The sequence below is a fragment of the Podarcis melisellensis genome, assembly GCF_964234715.1.
Source record: "Podarcis melisellensis genome assembly, chromosome: 5".
NCBI classification, from domain to species: Eukaryota; Metazoa; Chordata; class Lepidosauria; order Squamata; family Lacertidae; genus Podarcis; species Podarcis melisellensis.
In genome coordinates this window covers 65343913-65363420 of record NC_138537.1, presented here as the reverse complement: position 1 = coordinate 65363420, position 19508 = coordinate 65343913, and the positions used below count along the sequence as shown (strand labels likewise).

The 19508-nt window shown below is 41.8% G+C and overlaps 1 protein-coding gene across 2 annotated transcripts in view; it reads left to right on the top strand.

Moving 5' to 3' along the window:
- PAPSS2 (3'-phosphoadenosine 5'-phosphosulfate synthase 2) overlaps positions 1-18429 on the top strand; it is a 44366-nt gene extending 25937 nt beyond the window's left edge. Inside the window, exons 4-13 of one of the 2 annotated variants that reach the window (XM_081912975.1) lie at positions 677-815; positions 1309-1427; positions 1554-1667; positions 4151-4262; positions 5354-5383; positions 9875-10080; positions 11433-11568; positions 12599-12867; positions 14032-14261; positions 15172-18429. In XM_081912975.1, the coding sequence (XP_081769101.1) occupies positions 677-815; positions 1309-1427; positions 1554-1667; positions 4151-4262; positions 5354-5383; positions 9875-10080; positions 11433-11568; positions 12599-12867; positions 14032-14261; positions 15172-15313 (1497 nt within the window). In that variant the 3' untranslated portion in view covers positions 15314-18429. The remainder of the gene's footprint in view (positions 1-676; positions 816-1308; positions 1428-1553; positions 1668-4150; positions 4263-5353; positions 5384-9874; positions 10081-11432; positions 11569-12598; positions 12868-14031; positions 14262-15171) is intronic. The other variant, XM_081912976.1, reaches the window with a different exon arrangement.
- The last annotated feature ends 1079 nt before the right edge of the window (positions 18430-19508 follow it).

Here is a 19508-nt window from a genome sequence, read left to right as displayed (position 1 = left end):
GGCTTACCTGGTCTGGTGCCTCCCACCTGGGTCAGGGTGGCTATCGTCCGGCCCCCGGCCTGGGAGGACAATGGACAGCCAGCTGGGGGTGGGGTGAAGGCCAAGGGAAAGAGGCCAACCCCTTTGGCCAAACCTCACTTTGTTTCTTCCTCTTTCAACATTTGGGGGCTAAAAATACAGTCCTTTAAATATATTGTTTCCATGTAAAGCATTGTCAAGGAGTGTTGGAATGGAGGTTGGTCCAATATTTTTATTCAGCATTATGCAAAAGAATTCTGTTTATAAAATATAAACATGTTTCTGGCAGAGAGAGAGAGAGAGAGAGGCTGTGTCCTGTGTTTGTGTGCCCTGTAGGTCTGGATACGTCCCATGTTTGGATTGATATTGGTATTTTAAATGTGGGTATATCTCTTCTTTTATTTTAAATGTTATCTTAATGCTGCCGTATAGTGCTGCTTTGCTGCTATTTGTGGATAGATGCCCTGAAAAAGCAGGATAAATACCTAGAAACAAATGAACAAATATATAAGAGAGAGAGAGAGAGAGAGAGAGCGCTTTGTATCAATGTCCTGTCATGTCTCTCTCTGTGTGAGTGTGAGTGTTTGTACTGTAACGTAAAAGGAAACAAATGTTAGCATTGGTATGCTATTATTTACTCTGCTTTCCTTTTATACAGGACCGCCAGAATGCAAGAAACATTCATGAGGCAGCTGGACTTCCTTTCTTTGAAATCTTTGTGGATGCTCCCCTGAATATCTGTGAGAGCAGGGATGTGAAAGGCCTTTATAAAAAAGCACGAGCTGGAGAAATAAAAGGTATGCCAGTTTTTGCGTCTACTGATAATGTATTCTATTCCCCACATGAAATCCCCAGTTCACATCACCCCCCACACCACTTCTTCCAGAAGTCTCCCTTGAGCAGCAGACTTGCTTTGGCTGAACTCTGCTCCAGTCTGAATTTGTGTGTTACTAGATACCCAGCTGAGAGATGCCAGGGGCCTCCCATGGCTGTGCCATGGCTAACTGCAGCTATGCACCCAACACAGCTGTGTTGCAGGAAGGAAGGGGCACTCTGGTGACACATTCTCCTGTTTGAAACCCAATGAGCTAGATAGGGAACTCTGCTGCCTTGGAATGTAGCGATTTCTCTGTTGTGTTTTCACTTAAGTAGTTGATGAGAGGTCTCCAGCAGTTCCGTGCAAAAGATGCAAAAGCCATTCCTAAGAATGGGTGTCCTGAAAGAGAACACATTTCCTTGCCCTTTGACTGCCATGCTTATGTTTATGTAAATGAATATTCCACCCTCTAGGATTCACTGGAATTGACTCAGATTATGAGAAACCAGAAGCGCCTGAGATTGTGCTGAAAACCAACATATATTCTGTCACTGAATGCATCCAGCAGATTGTGGACCTCTTGCAAGACCAGGTACACTGTTTAAGTAACGAAACCTAGAAAAGCATGAATCTCTCTCTCTCCCCCCCCTTTCCCAGACCCATTTTAAAAAATGAATATTGTCACTAAGGGCCTACACATCTTCTTTTTATCCTCTAGAACATTGTTCCGCCAACTGCGATCAAAGATGTTCTTGAACTGTTTGTCCCTGAAAATAAAGTTGAACAAGCTCGGGCTGAAGCCAATATACTGCCTTCTGTGAAGATTACCAAGGTAAGAGAGTAGTAACCTGGAGGAGTGAAATTGTGTTAATCTGCTGTAGCAAAACCATCCAATGGTAGTGGATTTCTTCACCCTTACATTCCTTCCTGTGTTCCAAAGATTATGCATTGTTTGGTGCACTGTGTATCAGGGAGGTCTATCAGTGCATGGAGCCACTAATTCTTGTTGTTGCCTCTTCACCACTGTCTTCATTCACATCTAAAGCAGCATCATACCACTTTAAACAGTCATGGCTTCCTCCCAAAGCATCCTGGGAACTGTAGTTTGCTAGAGGGCACTGAAAGTTGTTAGGACTGCAGACCTCTATTCCCCCTCACAGAGCTACAATTCCCAGAGATCTCTGGGAAGAGGGCTTGATTGTTAAAAACTCTCTGGGAATTGTAGCTCTGTAAAGGGGATGGGGGTCTTTGAACAACTCTCAGCACCCTTTAATGAATTACAGTTTCTAGGATTCTTTTGAGAAGAAGCCTTGGCTGTTTAAAGTGAAATGATGCTACTTTAAATGTGTAGTGCAGATGGGACTAAAGCCTGTGGCAGTATATTCCCAAGAAGGCTCTCCAATCCTTATTTCTATATATGTTCTATCAGAAGATAACAAAAAAAAGACCCAGAACTAGCTCTGCCATCAAGCCGATCGAGCATACTGCATCAGCTTGCCAATTTTATAGTTTAGTATATTTTTATTACTCTTGGAGGGGTACCATCTGAACGTTCTGCATCGGGTATCAAAATCTCTTGGATTGCCTTTTGAATGCTTTCCAATCCTAGATTTTTACTGGCTTCTTTTAACTACTTCTGGATTTTAATGGATATATGCTTATTATAAAATAGTTGCTTTCCTGTTTGTAATGCATTTTGGAAGTGATCTTTGTAGATTTTAATTATGAACTTACTGTAACTTCATTGCCCGTCACCTTGTCCACCTACCTGGTAGAGAGGCGGCTGGCAAAGGTGGTAAATAAACATTCCCAGGGCACCTTAAAGCCCGACACATTCACTGTGTCATATGCCTTTGTAGACTAGGATCTACTTATTCAAATGCGAGATGGGAGAGTAAATTGGATAAATAGTTCTGTTCTAGGTAATCATCCATATCACTCTGTCTACTGTGTAACTAGGGAAATCAGGGTCTAGCTAAATATATGTATCCTTCTCAGTGTGTTCAGTAAAATACAGTCATATATAATCAGTACTTAAAACATTTCTTTGTTACCTTATGCCTTGTGTCATCATTGGGTGCACCAGGGGTGAGGAACTATTTGTTGAACTATAACTCCCATAATCTCTGACCATTGGCTATGCAGGCTGGGCTTGTTGGGAGTTACATCTGGAGAATTAAGGATTTCCCTTCCTGATTTACACTATGAAAAGGTTCCTCAGAAAGACCCGTTTCCGCTCAGCTAACTCTGGCAGAAGTTGCTGGCCCCCTTATCTGTCATGGACATGCTAATGAGAGAGTTTACAAGATGGGTTGCCATTATGCCTCATGGAGCCAGAATCCAAAATCCTGCGTGTACCTTAGGTTTTCCCAGTTCCATAATATTCAAACCGTATTCTAAGGAACCCTCTAAAGATTATCCAGACTTTCATAATAATAAGAGGAGTAAAAGGCTGCTTGTTTGTCACTGCCAGTCTCCCTCTAGAATGCACTAAGTTGATAAAGGAGAGTGTTTGATGTATGCTTAGGCCACCAACCTTTAACTTACCTGTGAGTTTGGGGATCCATTTCCTAATTGTTATTATTATTTTTACTGTGCATCTGTATGGTGGTAGTGCTGTTGTAGCCCACTTCAGATCAGGCCACAACCATGTAAGTGTGAGGGAACTTCACCATCTGAAGACCAATGTTCTAGGTTAGTCATTCACTTCAGCCAGGACTACACCAAGGCCCAGTGGCCCCAGTCTGCACCCTGTGTTAATTCCAGGGTCTAAAACATTCCTTAAGGTACTCAGCTACACACAGGTGTCCTGTGGCCGACTTACAGACAAATCAGTTTAGAAAGGATTCTCTGAGGGCAAGATGTTTGAAATTCCTTGTACTAGCTAAGAATAGATCTCTTTAAATGCAATGCCCTTGCTGTTTTCTTTTTTTAAAAAAACCCAAACAAACACTGAGTTTATCCCAGGCTTCTTTTATCTTTGATGCTTTTGATCCCAATGCAATTGGACTCAAAATGATTCCCACGACACCTGTGGCCATCTACTGGCTAATATTTGCAGGTGCAGCCATTTACGCTTCTACAACTGCATGATTAGAAATTAATATCCGGCTGCTTCTGTAGAAATGCTAGCTTTTTTTTTTTTTGAGGGCTGTGTGTGTATTATTATTAATTGCATAATTGAGGGGGCCAAACAAGAATTGGGGACGCTCCATTGTATTTAATTAGAAAGTAATTTGCAATACTTAAAAGTGTGAAAACAGGCAGTCTTTAGTTGTGTTGTAAATCTGCCATATGGTGTTCTCTTTTTTTCAGTTGGATCTACAGTGGGTTCAAGTCCTAAGTGAAGGTTGGGCCAGCCCATTGAAAGGGTTTATGCGGGAGAAAGAATACTTGCAAGTTATCCATTTTGGCACCTTGCTTGATGGTATGATTTGCCGGCTCCTACACTTTGTCTTTAGAGCTTTTGCCTGCCTATATGCACATTGCGGGAAATTCAGCAGAAGAAATCAGTTCAGAACACTTACCTGTTGAGGTGACTGGAGCATAGCTTTTGAATGAAACAGTTCACATTACTGCTGTATTGGGAGATGTGAAAAAACCTGCTGATCACAGGTGCATCCATGCCAGATTCTGGGCATGTCCAGTTGAACTAGACCTAGCCTCACTCCCAAGGGCCACAGAAAATGCACAAAGCCTAAGCCTTTGTTTTGGGGGAGCATTTCAGGCTTTCCTCTTTATTTCCCAAGTTGCTGGGCTTTAAAATGCTATTTGTGGTGTAATGGAAGCCTTGGTCTAGGAAGCCTTGGGTTCAAACCCCCACATGCATGAATCTCACTTAGTTATCTTGGATCACTTACTGGGCATAATGCAACAAAAGTTAGTTGTAACTAAATTCCCCTGAAACATAGAGCTGAAAGTAGTTTAAGGGATGCTTGGGGTATGCACACATTTAAAGGATGCTTGGGGTATGCACACATCCCATGGGGTATGCACACATTTCTTATGTCCCACCATTGCCCCCTGCAAATAGGATTTTGTTTTTTTGAAAGAATACACAACCTGGAAATCTTAGGAAAGTGGAATGGAGCCCTCTTCACTTAAGTCCTATTCCACTGCTTGCCATAATATTTATTTGCAAAGAACCTTTGTGAGATAACACATGTGATCTTTTAATCTTGCCTACTATATGGAGTTGCTGTTATTAACATAAAATAGGAAAACCTCAGAGCCCTTATCATGTGCAACTAGCGGCCCCAAATAAAAACCTACATTCTCACCTGCATAAAAGGACAGATTCAGTCAATGGGTTCCAGCCTTGCATCATAATACAGAACAGGATGCACAACTGCACCTGTGTTAGCTGCACCCTTGAGAACCTTTTCCTCTCTTCCTGCATTGGTCTGAATGAAGCAAGAGGATGTTGAGGGTTAGAACATCAAATTGAAGTTATTTGCCTGGGGGTGAGGGGGTGGGCCAGTTAAAATATGGTTGATAATTGTGCTTATATTTTGCCAGGAAGGGGTAGAGTTGATATATCCGAGCTTGGTACGTATTCAGTTGTTTTCTTCCCCCACTATGGTATGAAAATAATTACAGTTATGAGATTTTCATTTAAAAAGTTAGAAAACGTATGTTATAGAAATGAAATTTTGATGTAGAGGGCTGCAATCTGTTACGAGTATATTCGTGATCCAACCAGTTACCAGTACCAGGTTCCTCAAGCATTTTTATTGGCTGGGAAAGGATATGTCTTAATTGGCTTTGATCCCTGATTGGCAAAGCTCTTATTAATTTCCATAGATCAGGCTTGCACTCAGTTCTTTTGTTTAAGGCGATTCCTCACTGAATATTAGCCATGTGCAACTTGTCAACCACTGACCCACATGCAGCTCTTCAGTCCCATACGCTGAATATTTGATGATAAGGCCATTGGCGGAACCCGCAGTTTTATCTCTAAAATCTATATATTTCCAAAGAGCTTTTGACAAGACTTAAATAAAAATGCATCTGGTTGAATTGCACTATGAATATATTAAAAGTTCCTGATTATGCATGGATTAAATATGGGTGACCTATAGACTTGGTAAGTATAAAATTTAAACTAAGGTCAGCAGAATCTGCACGGTGGCTTGGATTCAAAGGTTCCCCCTCCGTGAGCAGAAAACCTCTTTTGATCATGGAAGGGCTGTGGAAGAGTGTTGCATAAGAACAGTTCTTCTGTTTCCGCAATACCATTTGCTATTATTGCTCTGGATTCCATACAGTAACTAGTTTTACTTTACATCCCTGACATATGTGCAAAGCAAGCCCTCGCAGCTGGAATGCAGAAAAGCACTTATAGCAGCCACTTGCAAACACAGCTATTTAAAATCCCCAAGCACCAAGAGCCAAGCAAGCCTGGCTTTCCTAATGTTTGTTAAGTGGCTATTGCAAGCACTTTTCAATGGGGGCATGTTTGCTCTCCAGCCATGATGTCATACTTTCCAGGGGTGAACGGCATGTGTCCAATGTAGTTGCACAATTAATTTGGATGCTGCAGTGTAGTCCAAGATACTTTATTGCATTAGACCTTCAGCTTGTAACCCAGCCATTAAGGCTTGCTTTGCCCAAATGTAAAGAGATTTAAATAAAGTCTTCAAAGAACAGTGCTTAACGACTGTACTTGCTTTTTGCTTGTGCGTCTTTGGATCCAACCCATAACCAAGATGATCCTTGGATAATCTCAAGGATAGTTAGAGTAGTGCAAATAATCACCAAATCCATTAAAATTTTACTTTGAAATTGTAATGGAAATCACATGCATTCAATGGTTAAAACTGCCATGATACTTCATTTCAAATTTGTCATTGATTATATTTTTTATGAACTGAAACCTTCAAAAAAGTTTTAATATGTTTGCGAGCATTAAAAACAACCACCAGCTAAAAAAAATATTGGGTAAGTTTACTAGAGGGTATAGTTTTTACAAAGTAAATGTTGTGTTTGAACAACAGCAAAACAAAACTGATTGTAAATATCCTGGCATAGGAACACTGGATGCACAACAAATCAGAAAGGCAAAGTGATATTTTGATGCTAAGAAGTGGCATAAAGTCAACGTGTGATAGCCAACATTAGTCACAGTCTGAGTAGACCTATTGAAATAAATCAATTTACATAACTCTGAGTAGGTCTGATGTTGGGTATTACCCAGTATTGTACATACTGGAATGAGCAAGGGAATGAGTAACAGGGTTTTTTAGTGTGTGTGGTTGGGGGGGGGTGGATATGCATTTGGAAAATGTGCATTTGGAAAAATAATGTGCATTTGGAAATATAATGTGCATTTGGAAAAATTGGTGTGAGGGATGAGACATGCTAGGTATATTTGTTTATTAAGCACTTTACTGTGTTGAGGGCAATATGAACACAATCATGTAAGGAAAGAATGCACTGAGTTTCCATATTACTGTATTAAAAGACTTTTTTCTCTGGGGCCAGAACCTCCTTTGCTGCACCTTCATCTTTGAGAAGATAATGCTTCTTTGCATCCTTGTAAATACTCTCAAAGTACTCCTGTTTTGTGCCTTAGGCCTGTCTCACACCCTGTGTTCCTTCTTCAGTCTATTCAAACACAGCTGGTGTTTTGATATTATATTATATATTTTGATGTTATAATGATGTTATATTATAATGGATGTATTAGAAGTGTTTTGTTTCCACAAATTGTTGGGTCCTGCTTTTCATTTTGAGTCCAGTGTTTGCACTTACCAGCCTTTTGGTGCTGGCATGATGGGTTTTGGTAGCAAATATACGGGTGAGGATTGCAGAAGGGTTATTGCAAATTGATGACCCTACAAAGAGTTTGACCTTGCCCTTCAAATCCATGGAGCACACACTCTCAGCACAAAATGGCCCAATTTTTCATTAATGAAAGCATAGTTCACATGTATGTATATATGTATGGATACATATCTTGGAGGAGTGCTACACTCACCATTTTCCTTCCCCCATTGCATGAAAGACAAATATCTAACTTCAGCTGGGTATGACAGGCAGAGGAGATCCAGTCATTGAACTACCGTAATCCAGAGAACTCCCTACTAATTTATTAATCCCTTTTGGTTTTGCTCACTAAACTCCTCTTTTTCCTAGTCAGGCCTTTCAGTTGACCAGACCAAATATAGGCCTGGACTGAGTCTGAGGCAGACCTTCTAAAAACACTTTGAAAAAGCTTTGTTGGTTGGCATCTTAATTCTGCAGACAAAATACAGCTGTGGCAGAAGAAATTGAGCAGGCCACTCTGCTGATTTGAGAGCACACTGAACCGAACTGAACTGAAATGTCAGTCTTGCTATAGCTGTGCTGTGACTCCACTGAGTCACCTACTTGAAGGAGCAATTTGTGCAGAGTTTATGGCTATATATGTCATTTGATCAGTGTAGCAATCATATGTCCTCTTTTTCCAGGACACTTCCTCTTTTTCATGGGTAGAGTCATCCTAGAGATCCATAATTAAAAGTAGAAGTTGGCCAATGTCTCCTCTTTTTTCGCTCTTTAAAATATGGCAACCCTACAAATTTATAGATAAATTTTGCTGCAAAATCAAAGAAAACGAACCTTAGTTTAAAAAAAGAAGAGAGTAGCTACTGGTGAAGAGCAAAGGTCCGAAGATCACTCATATAAAATGCTAACGATTATATGAGTCTTGGAAGCAATCAGCAAACAAACCAGTAATCATTACAAGACATCATATCATTCTGAACTCTGGTTCTGAACTAAGGGATTCACTTTGTCCTTGATCCAGGAGTTGCACAGCCACTCCTAAGTGTTCCTGTGTGTTTTTCCCCATTTGCTCCAATAAGAGGGCACAGTACTGTGTGCATAAAGGGATGTTGACACAGAACTCCTCCTATTGAAGTGGATGAAGAAATCCTTACTTGCACCTGAATGCTCATTCCTTGTGGCAACATGCGAGGAACCAGTGTGTATGGATCTGTAACATTCTAAATAAAAGCAACAACTTGAAAGTCCAATAAGGAGGTAGATATTGCATCCTCTAACATCTTTGTTGAGGTTGATGTGGTACCAACAAACTGTAGTGGTATGAAAGGGTGTTTGTTTTTTACAAGGCGAATAAACTTTTTATTTAGTACCTCATTTGGTGTCCAACCTTTCAAGTCAGTTCAAGTTAAGTCTAAAGTATGAGATTATGCCATCTAGTGTACTCTCTTGTGACTCCCCGTGCTTTGGTGTTATTTAACCTGGTTTTAATCACAGATTTAATGTAAAATGTTTTTCATTGCTCCGATGCTTTAATTATTGCAAATGGTTTTTTATTGCATTTTGAAGGGTATTGCCCTTGGAGCAGAAACACCAAAAGGTTCATTTATAAAACAAATATATTCACCATTGGGTGTGTCAACTGTGACAGCTCCTGGACAGAGACAACCTTAGCAAAGTGATCCATTCTCTGCTAACCTACAGATTAGACTACTGCAATATGTTAAAGGTGCAGCTGTCTTTGAAGACTGTTTGGAAACTACAGTTAGTTCAAAATATGGTTGTTAGACTGTGAAGTGGGGCAGCTGATTGGGAGGTGTCTCAGCATGGAGAAATTGGATGGGGACAAGTTTTCCTCTTTTACATATCAATTTATGCTGGATCTGTTTTTAATTGCTGCTGTTTTTATCCTGGGGGGTCCCACCCTTTTCTTTTCTTTTCTTTTCTTTTAAGTTTTATGTTGTAAGCTTCCCTGGCTGTTTTGTTTTAACGTTAAAGCATGATGTATAGATTGATTGATTGATTGATTGATTAAATAAATAAGTAAATCGCCAAAGGACCTTCTCGTTTCAGTGCTTCCAGATAAGCAACTTAACCATCCTTTTCACATATCTGTGTGGCCTGCCCCATCTTGTTGAGCCACAGCTCTGATCATCAGTGGCTATTGGCCATGCTGGCTGGAGCTGGAGCCCAGCAACATCTGTGGAGCCATCCCTGATGTACTGTTTTTATATATATATAAAAAGTTAATTGAAATAAAATTTCTTTCAACAGATGGCGTTATTAACCTGACCATTCCAATTGTACTACCAATAACTGCGGAAGACAAGAAACGCCTGGAAGGATGCAATGCGTTTACACTGGAGTACAATGGGCGGAGGGTGGCCATACTGCAAAATCCAGAATTTTTTGAGCACAGGAAAGAAGAACGTTGCGCACGTGTTTGGGGAACCACATGTGCAAAGCACCCGCATGTAAAGGCAAGTGATCACAGAATAAGTTCCTCTATTTCTGTGGCGATGAATATGAGCAACCTGTCTACCTATTTAGGTTGATAGCTCTGCATCACTTCAATAGAAAATATAAATTCTCCTGCAGCAAGAATTAGGCCCCCCTCGGGAGTGGCCCCAGGACTCTTTCAAGAGGTGCGGTTGCATACCCTCCCCCAACGGCAATGTAAAAGCTCACTCACTTATCAGGAAAAACTTTGGGATTTCAGTAGCCACCTGCTATGTTTTTAAATTTCTCACAACATTTCTATTTTGGGGCAGGTGAGAAAGGTGATACAGTCGCATGCTAGTGCAAGGATTTGCACTAGTGTGATGGGTTGTCCCCCCACGTGCCACTTATATCATTTCCAGTTGTGCTCTGGAGAATTAGTGGAACCCCCAGAACAGATTTAGGGGGTTTAGGAGAGGGTGAGATCATTCCGTTGCACAGTGAGAAATGCCTGTGCTGACAGAACAATATGCTTAACTCTACGTTGAATACAACACATGGTTGTTGTTGTTTACTGTGGCTATTAATACTGGGTTTTTAAATGCCTTGAGTTTTCCTTTCCTTTCCTTTTCCTTTCTTTTCTTTTAAATGAAGGTTGGCAAGGTTTGAAATAAATGCATCTTTGTATTAGGAGCTAAAGATAGCAGGTTTCGTAGGAAGGAAGTATGCAGAAGTCTCAATGGCTATTTTGCACCAGTCCACCTCCCACCCCCTGGCCTTTTGAATGGCTGCTGGGGTTGCTGAAGGCTTGTGCCTTCCAGCTAAGCCTGAGCCTTTGCAACTCTCACCTAAGCACTGCCTGAAAATTGAAAAATTGAAAGGATGGCAGCGCATGGGGGGCGGGGACAGATTAGAATGCACCAGTGAGAACAGAATCTGCCCTCCCTGGCATGCTCAGGGCTCCACATGTCACTCCTTCCAACCTAGTTCCTGGAAAGTCTTTCTGAACTCATTGCAAAATCAAGTTTATGAATCGGAAGCTAGCAACAGTAGACAATTTATACTGTAAATAGGCAAAGTTCTGAGATCTAAGTATATGGCAATATGGCCATGATATCAGAATTTTCAAGCAATGTTTTTCTAAACATGTAGCTGGGAGAGGAGAAGCGAAAGTTGTCATTCTCTGCTTCAAATTATCTTGAACTTTCTTGAACTGCCTGGAAGTCACAGTTTGCCTGCCACTCCTGCTACAATTTCTGCTTTTTAAGCAGTCAGCACCACAAAACCTCTTTGATAAGGTCCCTCCTTCATTTTACCATGGATAGCAGCTGTAACCCCACAGTTACATTATAAGTATCATTTTGCCTTAATTAACTGTGATGTCCTTTGATAGATGGTGATGGAAAGTGGAGACTGGTTGGCTGGTGGAGACCTCCTTGTATTAGAGAGAATTAAGTGGAATGATGGGCTGGACCAATACCGCTTGACTCCCTTGGAGCTGAGACAGAAATTCGCAGAAATGAATGCTGGTAAGTGTTTGCATTTGCAACATTGCTTATACCATGTGGCAGGGAGCAGGGAGCAGAGGGTTCCAACACTCTGGAACTAGATGCCCTGCAAGTGTTAAGGAACATATATAAACCACACTGATCCAAGGCATTATGTTGCCTGATGTTGAGCCCAAGTGGCGTCCCCCACTAAGGTAAATTGTTAAAAAGATTTGCACCAATTCCTGCCTTCATCTATTCCCACCCTCCAGGTGTTCTGCAGAAGCAGATAGTTTGACCCTGCTCTATAGTCCACTGAGACTAACACAGAGGTGGCTGTCCTGCCCTTCCAAATGATGGGACAGCAGCATTTTCGAAGCCTCAAAAAGGCAGTAAAACAGGAGTTTTCCTGAGCGCATAGCTGGCGTTGAGCAGCTCTGTTGGAGAGCAATGTTGGAGAGAGGTTTTGATTTAGGATGCTTAATTTTCTTATTAGGATGATTGTTTCTGATGTGCAGATTTGCAAGTGTCTCTGTGACGGCTTTATTGTTCTTTTATTAGGATTTTTGTTGTTGTGGAAGTCAAGAGATGTTGAAAATGAGGCGGACCATAAAATGTTTAGAAATGAAAACAATGCGATTCTCTTGTTCATGGAAGGTGGGGAGAGAACGAAAAGTTATGTTCTTTGAAAGTCAAAGGCCTCCCAGGAGTGAATGATATTCATGCTAGAATTCCAATGCTGATGTTGGCTTTATTAACAGGGATGGGGAACCAGTGGCCCTACAGAAGTCACTAGACTCCAGCTTCCATTGGCCCCAACCAGCGGTCAGGGATGATGGGAATTACAGTCCAGCAACATCCAATGTGGAAGATTCCCCATCCCTACTTTATAACGACCCTGGTTTAGGGATCTCTGTGTGTATGTTTTATATTATTATTAAGCCTGTAAATATTAAAGCTGCTGCGTTTAATGTAGGTCCATATCATCTACTTTTCACTGCTTAACATCATGGTGCAGTTTTGCATGTCCTGGATCCTTTCACATCTGCATTTCCCCCTTCTTATGTTTCAGATGCGGTGTTTGCTTTCCAGCTGCGCAACCCTGTGCACAACGGACATGCCCTGCTGATGCAGGATACCAAACGGCGCCTCCTTGAGAGGGGCTATAAGCATCCTGTGCTGCTCTTGCACCCTCTCGGGGGATGGACCAAGGATGATGATGTGCCCCTCGAGTGGCGCATGAAGCAGCATGCTGCAGTGCTGGAGGAGCACGTGCTGGATCCAAAGTCCACCATTGTGGCCATTTTCCCTTCTCCAATGCTGTATGCTGGACCAACAGAGGTATGCATCGTTTTGCTGTCCTCCTTTGCTTCTCCCTACAGTGGGATTCTTTTCCTTTTAAATGATTTCTCTTAAGTCTTGGGAATTCCCTGGGAATTGTAGCTGCAGTGATGGGGACTACAAATCTCCAACAGAACATGACCAATGCCCTAACAGAACAATCCAATGCCCTAACAGAACAATCCTGTACATACTTAGTTCAGTGGGGCTTATTCTCAAGTAAATGTGTATAGGATTTTTGCCTAAACTATTATTTCCAGGATTGTTTGGAGATAAACATTGCAAACTGGTGCAAAACCATTGTAAGCTCAAAAGGGCTTACAAATATCAGTGAGAAGACAGTCACAGCCCTCAAGCTCACTATAAAGGTAAAGGTAAAGGGACCCCTGACCATTAGGTCCAGTCGTGGATGACTCTGGGGTTGTGGCGCTCATCTCGCTTTATTGGCTGAGGGAGCCGGTGTACAGCTTCCGGGTCATGTGGCCAGCATGACTAAGCCGCTTCTGGCGAACCTGAGCAGCACACGGAAACGCCGTTTACCTTCCTGCCAGAGCGGTACCTATTTATCTACTTGCACTTTGACGTGCTTTCGAACTGCTAGGTTGGCAGGAGCAGGGACTAAGCAATGGGAGCTCACTCTGTGGCGGGGATTCAAACCGCCACCTTCTAATCAGCAAGTCCTAGGCTCTGTGGTTTAACCCACAGCACCACCCGCGTCCCCAGGCTCAGTATAGATGCAACACAAAAGAGGGCTTGGGAGGGAGCAGGCAAAATCAAGTTCAGGCACTAATTCTTAGTTACAGGGATTTTGTGGTGAGCATATGGAGCAGGGGGGAAATGGAGAGGGGAGTAAAATTGCTGAACTTCCAGCAAAGCCGAGAGAGAAGTCCTGTAGCCTGTCTTTTCTCCTCTCCTATAGTGTGATGGAATGGCTGCTGAAAGTTGAGGGAGGAGCATGAATTTGTTATGGGTTTTCATCCAACCCTCCTTGGAAGTTTTTAAGCAGAGGTTGGATGGCCATCTGTCATGGATGCTTTAGCTGAGATTCCTGCATTGCAGGGAGTTGTGGACTTCCAAGTCTACCATTCTGTGATCCCTCAAAGTTTTTTCAGCCAAACTCAATCCATACATCCGTCAAACTCTAATCCTGTGGCGCTTCCTCAGGTCCAGTGGCACTGTCGGGCTCGGATGATTGCTGGAGCCAATTTCTACATTGTGGGCCGTGATCCGGCCGGTATGCCTCACCCAGAGACCAAGAAAGATCTGTACGAACCCACACAAGGTGGGAAGGTGCTCAGCATGGCTCCAGGACTGAACTCTGTGGAAATCATTCCCTTCCGAGTAGCAGCATACAGCATAGTACAAAAGGCGATGGTCTTCTATGATCCGGACAGGTAAGTGACACGGTAAATGACCACCTGTAGCAGAGGCTTAGTGGTTTTGTAATAGCTTACCTAGGCCTATGTGCTCATGTGCATCAGAAACGGTTCTTTCCCACATTCTCCTCCACATGAACTATGATGAGACTTCAAATGAAATGGCATGAGGTATGTTGAAAGGCAACTGAAGCCTCACAGATGAAAAAAGTATATGTTGTTAATTCAAATTGCTCAAAACTGTGGGGAGGCTCATTTTGCAGCATGCGAAAATGTTTGAAAAATCTGTTTCTGGGTTTTGGATTAGCCAGGATGTTGAAATATAACTGCCTGTAGCTGTGTGGCAGCTCGCCCTGTCCAAGATTCATTTTTGAAAATCACAAAATCAGAATTTACAAAAATACCTGCCCAGTTGATAAGTGCCCATAGAGAAATAGCACGGCAAACATTACGTTCTGGTTCATGGGCTTGATTTGTTCCTGCGTGATATTGTGAAGCGCAATCTTGAAATCTGGGTTTCAGTTCTAGGATTGTTGGAGAGGCCATTGCAACCATATTCATCTCATTTGTATGCTCATTAAGATGAACAGAAAAGTTGCAACTTCTGTGTGTTGCTGCTGGTATTTCATTCTTTCTACAGTCATACCTTGGAAGTCAAACAGAATCCTTTCCGGAAGTCTCTTCGACTTCCAAAGCATTCAGAAACCAAAGCATGGCTTCTGATTGGCTGCAGGAAGCTCCTGCAGCCAATCGGAAGCCGCGGAAGCCCTGTCGGATGTTGGGCTTCCAAAAATAGTTCGCAAACCGGAACACTCATTCCCGGGGTTGTGGTGTTCGGGAGCCAAAATGTTCGAGAACTAAGCTGTTCGAAAACCAAGGTAGAACTGTATTTGTAATGTTTTCATGGATAACTTTTTTTGCTTACTAGGCACAATGAATTTGACTTCATTTCTGGAACACGCATGAGGAAGCTGGCTCGTGAAGGCGAAAACCCCCCTGAAGGATTCATGGCGCCAAAAGCTTGGAAAGTGCTAACTGAATACTACATGTCACTGGGGAAAAATAATTAATTTTGCTTTTATCCAAGTGCGTCTTGGTTTTTAAAGATGGGCTCTTTCAATTGATTTATATGCTGTTCTACATCTTCTACTTTGAAATTTTCTGCTGTTTGTGGGCATTTTCTTCCCAGCTTTCCCCCCTCTGAAGTTATTAGGAAATTTCCTCTTAATTTCAAAGGAAAGCCATAGAAGAGATTTTATTGTACATATATATATATATAAAGAGAAAGATTATAGGAGTCCAAAGCCATATACTGATTTATCACAGCCTTTCGAAAGAGGTTGTCTGAACTGTGCAGAATTATGCAGCTGAAAAAATTTGGAGTTATTTATCTGTTCTTCTTTGCTGCTTTTAATTCATTCCCAGCTTGCTCAATGCAATTAAGTAGGACTTTTGCTCCTCCTCCTCCTGAGCAGCACTAAATGGGAAGTTTACCTTCTGCCTAACTTTGGCATGGCCTTTCATATCCCTTTTAGCGGGTTGATGCGACATTGTTTTTTAAATTATGGTGATTATTAATAAACACCAGCATCTCCTGATTCATCTGCAGAAACCCTCATAATTCCACATCAGATTTCCCCCATCATCTCAAATCAATTTTCAAACTGTTGCAAGCAATTTGGAGAGTCCTGGGAAGTTGATTTAACACTTAGCAGGGGTTGCAGGGCCAGCTCAGAGCACTTTGTTGTTTGAGGCAGAACAGCAAACAGTGCCCTGCCTTCCAGTTCAAAGTGCATAGAATCCAAAGCCAGTCAAGTTATTTTGGCACCTGAGGCAGAAAACTCAGCTCAGTTGGTTAGAGCATGATGCTGATAAATCCAACATCGCAGGTTTGATCATTGTTCTACTTTTGAACTCCTAGATTTTTACACATTGGACGGTAAACATTGCAGGTGCCGTGAGGGAACTAGGGTGTTGTGGTCTGAAGTTGATACCATGAATCCATTGCTGAGGTTTGTCTGCCACATTCAATATGTGAAGCTCTTTGGAACAGCCTGGAACTTTTATTGAATCCAAGCTTTTTAAGTGAACCCCTAGCCTTCATGAATGCAGACTGGATGTTGTATTGGCAAAGATTGTTCCATAATGCAGAACAGATCAGCCATCCCTGGTGCTGTATGGGAATTCCAGCTGCTAGTCATATTCTCACAATTTAGCAATAGTTGTACTAAACCTCATTGAGGTTTCTGATTAATCTAAGGTTCTTCCGAAATGTGATCTAGGCATTCAAGTGCAAACACGATTTGTTATACAAATATTAATACACTTACAAAAGCAGTGGTTGTTTGTGCCAGTGCTTCAGTCGATTGTGACTGCATATTAAATTTATTATGAGACTTTAGCATAGAGGGGGGGAGAAAGCAGGATATATTCATTCTCTTCAATCTTAACTGCTGTAGTTAAAATAAAAAAGGGACTTGAAGCCCAACACTGATTTAGGCACAAGACCTAGCACACTGGTATCAGTCCACCTTATTCTTTCAGAATAGTAACTAAATAGTTCCCTAGTCTGCTAAAAATGCCTTTTTTAACAGTGCATTCCTATGCATGCTAACTCAGAAGTCTCATTAAGTTTAATGCCACTTACTCTCGGGTGAGTATAGGATTGCTGCTTTAATTTCTTCCACATGTGAACATTGTTCATATGGAATACAAAGAGAAATGTATTTTGTAGCCCACGTAGGTTTTACATTCAAATTACAGATTCTGGAACCGTAGCATGTGTTTTGGTCATGAAAAGCATCCATAGATTTAGAAGAGGAACCATAGATTTAGCAGAGAGAGTCCCATCTATTTGTCTTGGAGAAGGGGACAGCTTATCCGCAGAATTCACAAAATGCTGGTGGTAGTAGTAGTTGGATTTCAGATAACACAAACCCATTGAAGTCAATTTCACCAAATCCACCTGATCTGAATGTTATTCAGTCGTACAAGGGACAGAGCACAGAAACAGGCAGTACTTGTGTATGTAAAGTTGCTGTAAAAGTTAAGAATATAACAGGTTAATGACAATACACGGGGGACCAAACCCTTCTCCCATGTGAGCAGATTGCATATGTGGGACTCCCTCCCTCCCTGCTCTTCTTCCGATAAGTTTTCCTCCCAACATGTTGAGAGCTGAGCTGGCCCAACAGAGGCCCTAGGCCAGGGCATGGACCAGATTGCGCCCAAACTTTGGCCAAGTGTTTAAGTCAATACAAATTGCAAACTTAAAAAAAGGATCTGTCTCTCCATCTGTCTTATCTAGGAATGAAATAATAAGGTTTCTAAAGATTGCGAAATGATGTTCTTATTTCCTGTAGCAATCATGCAACAAACGCATCTTTACCGTCTCAAAATCATATTTGAGAATGCCTTTTAACGGTTCCAGCTTTTAAAGTTTTGGAATCCTCATGACAAAAACCCTAAAAGTATAGTAGGGCTGCATCCAAAAGTTGTTCTGTTGGCGCAAGGACTTTTGCTTGTGCACTGGAATTCCTCCTCCCCCTGTGCACCCCAGATCTGTTCTGGTGGTTCCTCCAAAACTCCAGAACAGATTTGTGGTTGGGGGTGCGGCAGCATTCAGGAAGAGGAAGGGGAAGTTCCATTGTGCAAGCAGAAGTCCTTGGGCTGATGGGATGACTTGGTCAGATACAGCCCATGTGTTCTTACAACTTGTGTGAAACAAATGCAGCCACTGGGCAGAGAGAATCAGCTGTTTTTGCTGTACAACAGGCTGCATGGGATCTGCAGCAAACTGCAATGAATTAACTAGAGATTGAAAATCAGCTAATGTATATTAACAAGAGTGCCTTTTGTATCCAAGCCCTCTGGAAGGGACTTTGAAGATAGAAACGATCTTGCCATTTTATAATTTAATTGATATTTTAAATAGTGTTTATATATTTCTTTTCTTTTTAACCTTATACTACTATATCCATTGCCATCAGTTCAAATATATATGGGGTACTACTCCTTTTAAATAGTTAAAAGAAGAATATTCTGTAATATTTTATAGCATATTTATTACAGACACGAGACTGGAATGTATGCCTTAACTGATATCTTGATTAAAATGTCTTCTGAATTTCGTATTCTACTACTAGAATTTGCTTTTAATATCAATAAATATTTCTATGTTTAACTATTTCCTGACATTTCTTATTTATCGAAGGCCAAAGTCTGCTGCCTACTGTCTGCAACCCCAAAAGCCATTGGCTAAGATGCTGTGATGTCATGGAATGTTCTGTGTGGCACTGTGTCATGCTCAGTGTGAAGTTGCCAGTGGCAGAATGTTGTCAGGGTCCAACTTGGAAGAAAGCGAAGCTTCATTTACATAGGCAGAAGAGCTATGTGCTGTTACTAGGAAGGCAAGATGGAGGCAGGAACAAACAGGGTGTGTGTACGCATTGTGCAGAGTGAAGGCCGAGAACATAATAGGAAGGAATCACATGGCAAGCTTTTGCTAAAAAGCATGATGTTAAGTATTTTAAATCAAAAGGAGAGCTAATGGAGTCAGTAAGATGATTCCATGGAAATGTCTCAGAAGTACTGAGCAGAAGCACAGAGAGAGCTGAGGGAAAAAACCCAAAGGCGAGACAGAAACCTCTGGCAGCTGATTTTCCCCTGCTGCTTCGTTATGGCAACACTATCACTGGAATGAGGTAACCTGGTTTTAACCTGGTTTGAAGGGGGAAGATGGCTATATGGAATGAGACTGGAGCTTCAGGTAGGGAGGGCTCTGCACTGAGACTGGGTTACATGTTCTACAAACCCAACTCTTCTCCACTTATTCCCCACTTGTCTCACATTCAAACAACCAGTTTGCACATGACAGGTTGTGCTTGGGCAGCCCAAGAATGTGCAGAAGGGACTGGACTTGAAACATGCATGCAGCTATGTCCAGTCCCTATGCTCTGTCATCCACCACAGGTGGGTGAGGCATAGATGCATGGAAGGATGTACGTTAAAGTCCAATCCAGGCAGTGGGCTTTTGACATACGGTGAGGGGAGATGTGCTAACCTGAGTCCTGCTCTTGTGCCTTGCCATATGTAAAAGTCACACAGCAAATCAGCATGAAATGGTCCAAGACCTCTAGGGGCTTAAATAATTCTTTTAAGGGAGAAAAAAGAGCTCCTGTTTAATGAAAAATGAGATTGGGGGGGGGAGTGGAAGTTATTTTTCCATGTACACACTTTGGAGATTTAACTGCTCACTTGAAGGAC